Source organism: Drosophila santomea, chromosome X (genome assembly GCF_016746245.2).
Source record: "Drosophila santomea strain STO CAGO 1482 chromosome X, Prin_Dsan_1.1, whole genome shotgun sequence".
NCBI classification, from domain to species: Eukaryota; Metazoa; Arthropoda; class Insecta; order Diptera; family Drosophilidae; genus Drosophila; species Drosophila santomea.
Window position 1 is genome coordinate 2968242 of NC_053021.2, and position 10439 is coordinate 2978680.

Genomic DNA, 10439 nt, shown 5'->3' on the forward strand with positions numbered 1-10439 from the left:
CGGTGGACTCTGATTAAATAATATTTTATTAGGTCATCTTGAACTCCGAGTCCAATGTTTTGCAGTAACAAATAACACATGTGTTTGTTCTTAGCTCACTAATTCAATTAATTAGCAACTAAAACTCAGAGTGTTGCAAAAATAGGATATAGTATATCAGTATTATCTACATCTACAGTAATGAAAACATATATACAGTATTAGCATTCGAGGGACTACTATAGTTGTGATGCTGTATATTTTGATCAAAAATTAACCATAACATTTTAAGTAAAATCTATTGTTTTTTATAGCAATGAAAACATATGCAGTATTAGCATTCGAGGGACTACTATAGTTGTGATGCTGTATATTTTGATTAAAGATTAACTATCACATTTTAAGTAAAATCTTTTGGTTTCAATAGTAACGAAAACATGTGCAGTATTAACATTCGAGGCACTACTATAGTTGTGATGCTGTATATTTTGATCACGAATTAACCAACACATTTTAAGTAAATGTTATGTAAATAAAATCTTTTGGTTTCAATAGTAAAGAAAACTAAAGTGCAGTATAAGCATTCGAGGGACTAATGTAGTTGTGATGCTGTATATTTTGATCATTGATTAACCATCACATTTTATGTAAATGTTATGAATATAAAATCTTTTGGTTTCAATAGTAATGAAAACATATGCAGTATAAGCATTCGAGGGACTACTATAGTTGTGATGCTGTATATTTTGATCAAGGATTAACCATTACATTTCAAGTAAATGTTATGGATAACGCTAATTTATTGTCATGAAAGGTCGTCTGTGCAGCATACTTCTAAATTACTTTAAAATTGTAGGAAATATATGGCTGCAAATATTATAAACTCCTAATACGTTTACAAATCCATAATTCCCGACCCCTTCTCTTGGCTTTTCCGAATCGCCGCGATACGGGCCCACTGATTTGGCGCTACTTGGCCACACCGTCATTTGACGGAACGGAATCAAATCATTCGAACTTTGAGAACGGTAGTGTTGTGTTGTTTTTGCTCGGCAGCAAAGTTAAATCCGAAGAGAAGCGAGGCGAACAAGAAAAGAAGAAGAAGAGCAGGAGTGGACGACAGCGATGCAACAACAGTGACGAGGCGCCAGTGTGCTAGAGTATGTGTGCGAGTGCGTGTAAGCAACAACTCCCCGATACAAACCCACGAGCGAGAGGGGGACGGCGATAGCGACGGTCGTTCGGTCGGTCCGACCGTTAGTCGCGTCTGTCGGTCGTTCTCGCTTATGCACCACGGCGGCAGAGCGAAAGAGAGCGCACTCTGGCTGTGTGTGTGCGTGTGTGTTCTCGCTCTCTCGTGCGGTGGTGATAAATTTCTGTTGGCACAAAGTAAAAATATAACAGAATAAAAAATCGTGGCGCGGCATATAGAAGCTAATCGAAAATTATTGCAAGTATTGGGAGGAGGTGAACATTCCTTTTGTTGTGAGTGCGTTTTTTTTGTTTTTGTTTTTCTTTTATTTTTTTTTTGGCCCGGAAACTCTCACTCGATGATGCTGCCGGTGTAGTTATGTGTGAGTGTTGTCCCATTTTTTTTTTTTTAGAGAAAATTAAAGTATTAACTATGCGATCCTTAGAATCGAAATTTTAAGACACGACCACACATTTTTAAATTTGAAAGCTTTGGCGGGCTGTCGATGCGCGGGTGTTTGCAACTCTGACGATAACGATTACCGTGACGATAACGGGGCTGCACTAATCAGCATTATCACATGCAAATTAAGGTCATCCAAATGAAAAATGACCACCAATCAAAGGCCCTGCACCCCTTTGCCGCCCCCTATTTATTCGAAACAACAAAAAATAGTGTGTTTATTTTTTCGCTGATTTTCGTGCTTTGGCAACCCTGCCGCGGCTGAATAAGTGAATTCCGACGAAGAGCCGTGTCATTTTGTTGGCCAAAACATCGCTGCGCTGAGATTAATTAGACGGAAAAACTCGATTACTTGAAGTGCTCGGCCCTCTATAATTTTTGTTTAAACGTGTGTGAACTTTGTGGATTGCCATCGAACACAATAGGCCGACTCGTCCCCCGCAGCCACCCTCACCCCACCCACACGTCGGTACAGGGTTGCCAGATCATCGATAAATCACACACCGCTCGTTTAATCCGAATTTTGTGGTGTTTTTGCTCAAGATAAATTAGTACAATTTATAAGATTTTTTGTAATTTTCGATCAATTTCTTACGTATTTAAAGTGGGGGTATCTGGCAACCATGCACCAAACCGCGAGTGTGTGTGTGCAAGTCCATGTGCGCGAGTGTCGTGTGTGTTTGCGCTCTTATTCAAATAGAAATTGAATGTTTTGCACTCGAACTCAAGACAATTACGGCTCCCCCGGTGAAACATACATTCTGACTGGCTTACTTGTCCTAATTAAAAGTGTAAGGATGTGGGTTAAGCTTGCGATCGCCAAGTGATCGTTATCGTTATCCCGGCTTTGGTTAATCGCATTCCTCCTTTTCCTCCCCCTGGCATCCACATCCCAACCCCCTTTCTCATTTTTCTCCTCCTCCGCTTCTTCTGCGGCCATCCGTCTCCTTCGCTCTCCATCAGAGATGCGTAGGTCGTGCTCTCTCGCACACACACTCACGATCGTGAGCTTTGGCATTGTGTAATCGATTTACGGTTACCTTTTACCCCAACTGGAGATGGTAAGGAGAGTAACCTATTTTGGTAATAGGAGCAGCGAGTATCGGTAGACTAAAAATTCGGAATATGTATGGTACGCTTCAGATGATTTCAGAAAGATATAATTATATTGTATGTAGGAGTATAGAGAACCATTTTAAGATCAAAATCTTATAGCACCTGCACAATAATGACCTTGTGTTATATTGTAATTAATGCTAAATTATTTCTATCTTATCTGCAACTTGTACAAATGAATATTATTCCCATTGATAAATTTTCTCTGTTGTAAAAGGGCTAAGAATAGTTTTTGGCAAAGTTAAAGCTTTGCTCACGAGTCTCGCCCACCTGGATCACGCAGTCATCTCTAGGCGACGCCAGCAGAGCGTAGTAGTGGTGGCAGTGGCGTCGAGTGAATGACTCCGTAGTGGGGCATCAATAGAAAGAGAAGGAGGAACGAGTTAGAAGGAGCGGAATGAAGAGGAGGAATAATGGCCAGTGAGTGGAATGGATTTGGATTTGTGTCAAAGCGATTTTCCCCAACATAAATATTTCCCCCTCTAGGACCAACGGCTGACCCCTGGGAATTAGATTCCATTTTGTTGTTTAATTAGCACTTGCGTTATGCGACAGAGTGTGTGGTGTGTAGCATTTGTGTTTGATAGCGGTGATTACGCAGTTGTTCCATTATCGGTATGCATTTATATTGCGGCTTCTAAATCGATTGCGCACAGTGCGTATGCGCAACCTATTGATATTTTACAACCAGTTGCATGCCTGTTTCATTACCATTTCGTTCTTTTTCGTTTCCATTCGCAGTTCGCTGTTGTTGTTGTTGTTTCACCAGTCCAAATGTCAGCTGTTTCACGCAACATGTACCATAAAAGCGGAACAGCGAAACGCAGAAAAAGAGCAAATCGATCAAGTCCAGGACAAGAACAACAAATGCGAGAGAATCGGCAGCAAAAACAGCAAGCAGATGAAGAGAGCTGCTAACAACGTAAACAAAACCTAAACACTCATACACACAAAGGGAGATAGCTACAAAAACAACAACCACAAATAATAAGAAGACAGCAAGAAGAGGGAGAGAAAGAGAGAGGGAGAAAGTGCACCCGGGCTCAGTAGAAAGAGAGGAAAAATATAAGATAAACGATAACAGATAAGAGATAAAGTAAGTAAAGCTCGATTTTCGGTTGGTTGGTCAATCGAACTTGAACCTTTACCGATAACGGTAAATTAGGGATCAAAATATTAAATAATTCATTTGAACTTTAATAATAGACATATTTTGGAATTAACCAAGGTCCAGTGTAATTTCTTGCCGAAAGCAATTAGCTGCTACTTTCTACTCGGTTTTGGTATAACGAAATTATTGGGCTTGGAACTCAGCTTATTATACATTTATGCATCACTCTGTGAGATTTCACATTGTTTTGAATTAGAATTAAATTACGTCATGGTTTAATTTGATTTTGTATGAATATTTGTGTTATAGAAGAGCCAAGAAAGCGTAACGCCAAGCCGACATCTATTTACTCTATGATATATAACAAATTTAACATAATTACCTTTTTTTTTTTATTACCTGTGACAAAAAATTGCATGCCATTATGTATCGACAAATTTGACTTGAAGCATTCCAGCTGATAAATATCGTCTTGCAACCCTTGCACAAGATAAATGTAAACATTTGCATCTTATTCTAAAAACATTTTTCCATTCTTTCTAGGATTACAAAGCGACAACCACGCATATTGAATAGAGCAGGTTGGGAGAGGAGGTCACTAGAGCACAGGATTAATCACCGCCATGACAATCATACTCTTCCTGGTGGACACCTCGTCGTCCATGTGCCAGAAGGCGTATGTGAATGGGGTACAGAAGACGTATCTGGACATTGCCAAGGGCGCCGTGGAGACGTTCCTTAAGTATCGCCAGCGGACGCAGGATTGCCTGGGGGATCGCTACATGCTGCTCACGTTCGAGGAGCCACCGGCGAACGTAAAAGCTGGGTGGAAGGAGAACCATGCCACCTTCATGAACGAACTGAAGAACCTGCAGAGTCACGGCCTCACCTCGATGGGTGAATCGCTGCGCAACGCGTTCGATCTGTTGAACCTGAATCGGATGCAGTCGGGCATCGATACGTACGGACAGGGCAGGTGTCCATTTTACCTGGAGCCATCGGTCATCATTGTGATTACGGACGGCGGTCGCTATTCGTACCGCAACGGTGTCCACCAGGAGATCATACTGCCGCTAAGCAACCAAATACCGGGCACAAAGTTCACCAAGGAGCCATTTCGCTGGGATCAGCGTTTGTTTTCGTTGGTCCTCCGCATGCCGGGCAACAAGATTGACGAGCGTGTGGATGGCAAGGTGCCGCATGACGATTCTCCCATCGAGCGGATGTGCGAGGTCACGGGCGGACGGTCATATCGAGTGCGAAGCCACTACGTACTCAACCAGTGCATTGAAAGTCTTGTCCAAAAGGTGCAGCCCGGTGTGGTGCTGCAGTTCGAGCCGATGCTGCCCAAGGAGGCTGCTTCCACTACCGCTGGAGAGCCGACGCCGGCGAGCACGCTATCCGGTATGGGAATATCCTTAACGCCCGGAGCTGGTCCGCCGCCCGATATCGTCTTCCAGCCGGTGAAGAAGATGATCTACGTGCAGAAGCACATCACGCAGAAAACCTTCCCCATCGGCTATTGGCCACTGCCGGAGCCCTACTGGCCGGACTCCAAGGCGATCACATTGCCGCCTCGCGACGCACATCCCAAATTGAAAATCCTGACGCCGGCGGTGGACGAGCCACAGTTGGTGCGCAGTTTCCCCGTCGACAAGTACGAGATTGAAGGCTGTCCGTTGACGCTGCAGATCCTCAATAAGCGCGAAATGAACAAGTGCTGGCAGGTGATTGTGACCAATGGAATGCATGGATTTGAGTTGCCCTTTGGCTACTTGAAAGCGGCGCCCAACTTTTCGCAGGTGCACCTCTATGTACTGGCTTACAATTATCCAGCGTTGCTGCCCATCCTGCATGACCTCATCCACAAGTACAATATGAGTCCGCCAAGCGATCTGATGTACAAATTCAACGCCTATGTGCGTTCAATACCGCCGTATTACTGCCCCTTCCTGCGCAAGGCGCTGGTCAACATCAATGTTCCGTATCAGCTGCTGCAGTTCCTGCTGCCGGAGAATGTGGACAACTACCTGTCGCCCACGATCGCCAATCAGCTGAAGCACATTAAGAACACGGCCAAGCAGGATCAGGAGAATCTTTGCATGAAAGTGTACAAGCAGCTAAAGCAGCCAAAGCCACCTTATCGCCAAGTGGAGACGGCCAAACTTTGCACAGGTGCGGCGTTGCGAAGGGATTTGGTGCGGCATCCACTGCTGCGGGATATATTTGCCAAGTTGCATGCGGAAATAGAGCCCGTGGAGAATTATACGATTGTGGTGCCGCAGCTGACGCATCAGTCGTCGGCCAAGTCGTATCGGAATCCATTCGATATACCGCGACGGGATTTGGTGGAGGAAATAGCCAGGATGCGTGAGACCTTCCTGCGACCCGCCTCGCTGGTGGCCAAGGACTCGGGCCACTGTCTGCCTATCGCCGAGATGGGCAACTATCAGGAGTACCTCAAGAACAAGGACAATCCGCTGCGTGAAATCGAGCCGACGAATGTCCGGCAGCACATGTTTGGTAATCCGTACAAGAAGGACAAGCACATGGTGATGGTGGACGAGGCGGATCTGAGCGATGTGGCGCCAATGAAGTCGCCAAATGGCAATGGACCGGGTGGAGCGCCGCCCGGCTCACCTTCCGGATCGGGTTCGCCCACTGGACCGGGCCCCTCGTCCCCTGGCTCGTCGCCAGGCGTTGGCTCCGGTCCCGGGATGCCTGGAATGGGCGGTGGAATGTCAGGACTAATGCTGGGCGCGGGTGGCAGTGGCGGATCCTCCAAGAAACTTGACGGCACGTCTCGAGGACGCAAGAGGAAAGCAGGCCCGCTGCCACGTGGCTTTGAATTCCGTCGAATATCTACGGATTCGCGATCTTCCTGCTCCAGTTCAGTCTCCTCCACGACGGGTAGTGCACCAGGAACACCAATACCAGGTGCCACATCATCTATAGTCGGCTGCGATTCCTCCATGGGAGCTGATGGCAGTCCCAGTGCCAGCTGTTTCGACGACGACAGCAATAGCAACAGCAGCTTTGTGAGCTCCACATCGGAGGCCTCGTCTAGTGATTCTGGGATGTCAATGTCGCATTCGGATCGCTTGGGCATCAGTTTCGATTTCAACGAGGAGGAGACCAGCGATCAGGATACACCGCTCAATGGCTATGTGCACAACTTTATCAATGGCATCAGCGACGATGCGACAACGGGGGAAACGGAAGCAGTTCCAGGTGGGGCTTCCCTGCCGGGTACGGCTCCAGCCAACGAACCGCCAACTGGAGCATCACCAGCAGTTTCAGCGACACCAGCAACATCTGTGATTCCGGCCAGCAATGGCAGCGAAGTTTGCTCCGCCGTCGCACCCGGCAGCAGCAGTTCCATCAGCTCCAGCGCCAGTTCTTCTGGCGTTCTCTATGTACCACTCAACGGACTGACTACCCATGCGGCCTACAGCAGTAATCTGGGTGGCCTGAGCTCGCCGTTGGACAACCTGAGCTCCTTGGGTGGAGCGGCCGGAGGTGGTGGAGCGGGGCTACTGGGTGTCAGCAAGCCGGGATCGCTGCCCTTGGCCAATGGCTATGGCCACGGTCACAGTTCAGCCATCTCACCACCTTCTCCATTGTCCTTGGTGCCTCCATCACCACTGGGAACAAGTACGCCCGCTGCCAGCACCTCGGGATTATCGTCCAGTTCCGCCTACTTCAGCCACAATGACATCAACGATGCCTCGGAGATCTCGCGGATACTGCAGACCTGTCACAATGGAACCAGCAGTGGCTCCTCGGGCGGAGCGGGCGCAAGCAACAGCAATTTGAATGGCAATGGCAGCACAGAGAGTGGAAGCGTCTCGTCCGATGAGCATGCCTCGCTGGGTGGCAACAGTTTCGATGCCCTGAAACGGACAGCGGGAATTGCCGGCAGCACTGCAGCGGGGAATCCCCACTACTACTGGGCCAGTGGTCTCAACCATCACAACAATAACAACAGCAGCGCCGCTGGAACAGCTGGCGGTTCGGCGATGAGCAACAATCACAACCACCGGGGCCACAACAACAGCAGCCCCTGCAAACTGGAGGTGAAGAGCAACTCTAGCTGTGGCTCCTCGCCGACGCACAACAACGGGGGCATGAGCTCACCGGGACAGAACCTGCCGCACATCTTCACCGAGGAGCAACGTGAAGCTGCGCGGCTGCACAACATTGAACTGCGACTCCAGATCTTCCGGGATATTCGGCGACCCGGCCGCGACTACAGCCTGTTGCTGGAGCACATGAATCTGGTCAAGGGCGACCAGGATATGCAGTCGGATTTCGTGGACATGTGCATCGGCGAATCACTGCGCTTCCGCCGCCATCGCATGGCGTCCAGCATTCAGGAGTGGTGGGATCGCAAGCAGCAGTTAACTGGAGTGGGAACCACTGGAGGAGTGACTGCCGGCGCAGAGCAGGTTGTCGCCAAGAGTTAACGATGGCTCATGTGGCACCACTGAGCCCGCGGGGTCATCCAATCCATCTGTCTGTGATGTCAACAAAATCGAAATCGAAATCTTAACTGAAACTGAAAGTGGAAGTGAAACAGAAACTGAAACAGTAAAAAAAACTGAAGTATAAGTAAAAGTGGAAGGGGGAGCAGCCGCGAAAGCCAAGAATTCTCGTCAATTTCCATATACTGTAAATAATTGCCAGGACAGGTAACCCAAAGGATCTGGATGAGGATCAACGCCGGGGGATATAGCCACTATATCGCATACCAATCAAGCAACAATAACATTAACAACAACCAACAAGCAGCCACAATTCTAAAACAGAGAAAACACCACACTTTTAGGGTCGATTTCTACTTAGTTTAGGGAGCTTCGAAATTTTGTATGGCGCACGGATTTAAATCCGTTCGTCATGAGGCAAGATACATGTAATTATACCATATATAAATACTTAAGCTAGCCGATAGTTAACGATACAACTTAAAGTAAGGATAAAGCGAAAGGATTTTGTAGCAGCTGTTTCAGTTTTTTTTTTTTTACTTAGTATAACTAGATAAGCATATATTTTCTCTTGTACGTCTAAGAATTTAGGAATATTTTTAATTAGACTTTGATGAATTTAAGTGTAAAGTGTATGTGTATAAAAAAACAAAACGAAAAAGTTTAGGAAAAGCTTGAGCTTAATGAGCCTCACACGTTTTAGCCAATTATTTGTTGGACCTGTTTCAAGAACACTTTGCTTTGATTTTAGCCAAAACGAGTAGAGAACGTAAAATACTGAGGACCCTGCAAATACAAATGTATATGTTTATATATATATATATATATATATGGAGGATATTGCCTAGATCGGGTCAGCGTTTTATTATCGAAAAGAATTGTATTACTATGTATTTTCTTGAATCCTCCAATAACTTATTTGCTATTATGTTATGTTTATTTCATAAAATATTTATGCGAATTGTAATGTGAGCATTGCCTGTAGAAACAACACAAAAAAACACAATTATCATTTCAAAGGCAGGCAAAACGATAAGCGAAAACGTACCGTTTGTTATACATAGAAATAGAAGAACAAGAAAGAGTAATACATTTTTGCACTATTTTTTTACGTGTATGTTTGTATGCATGGCCTGTGAGTAATTGAGATATAACAAAAAACAAAAAAACAAAAATGAGAAGAGAAAACGTTTACTAGTAGTTAGGAGGAGGGCAGTGTTTTAGAACTGCTTCAGGATTAAATAATGATGTACAATTTAGAGTGTGCGTATCTAACAAATTTCATAAGACATCCACAACACAGAATCAACAGAGCAGCAGTAAAGCAAACTGAAATCAATACGAAATCAAACGAAAATAAAAAGAGGAGCATTGCATTAAAGTTTCATGTGTTGGGGGGGAAATAACTTTGGTACTTAGGCACCAATAGGCATCTTTTCTCATAAGGCGTCACCCACCCCCCCTCCCCCTCCAAAAGCGTCGGCGACCATGCCCCATGTATGAATGATCCCTTCTCGCGGTCGCAGTCGCTGCTCCAAAACCATTTACCCATTTTATTATTTAAGACCATCTATTTTGGGGGATAAAAGTTGCCTGCTTTGGTTCTGCAAAGTTTTAAATCCATTTTTCCTTAGTACTATTATTTGTAATATAATTTTATGAAACTTAGTTGCTTTACTTTAAAATGTTTCTTTCTTAGATTGAGGCATATGAGTTTAACAAAATATGAATAGTGCGAACATTTTGAATTAAATCGTACCGTTATTCATTCTCGTGCTTGCGTTCGGCATTCTGCACAGTGGGTTTGAAAAAAAAATGCATTTATAAGAGAGAGCATAGTATATTCTTGATTACAGTATTATTAGTGCTGAATTATAATACTGAATACGCATAATACTGAATTATACAAAAGCATAAATATAGTATTTACTAAAAATATGCCATATATACCATTTACTGTCCCACTGTGCTCTTACTCACAATTGCGTTACTCACGCTCTCAGCCGGCGATAGCAGTGTTGCATAGTAACGATTGTTATCGATAACCGACCAGCTGATAGCTGCGTTCTCTCACGATAGGCGCAGTCGGCAATCG

The 10439-nt window shown here is 45.2% G+C and overlaps 1 protein-coding gene across 6 annotated transcripts; it reads left to right on the top strand.

Moving 5' to 3' along the window:
* The first annotated feature begins 945 nt into the window (after positions 1–945).
* Positions 946–9725, top strand: LOC120455304 (integrator complex subunit 6). 6 transcript variants are annotated; one of them, XM_039641346.2, is made up of 3 exons: positions 946–1553; positions 3491–3845; positions 4404–9725. In XM_039641346.2, exon 3 carries the CDS (start codon positions 4484–4486, stop codon positions 8324–8326), a length of 3843 nt encoding a protein of 1280 aa, XP_039497280.1. In that variant the 5' UTR covers positions 946–1553; positions 3491–3845; positions 4404–4483; the 3' UTR covers positions 8327–9725. The 6 variants fall into 6 exon arrangements, with proteins under 6 accessions (XP_039497280.1, XP_039497279.1, XP_039497283.1 ...); XM_039641345.2 differs by having other exon boundaries at positions 946–1464; XM_039641349.2 differs by having other exon boundaries at positions 946–1157.
* The last annotated feature ends 714 nt before the right edge of the window (positions 9726–10439 follow it).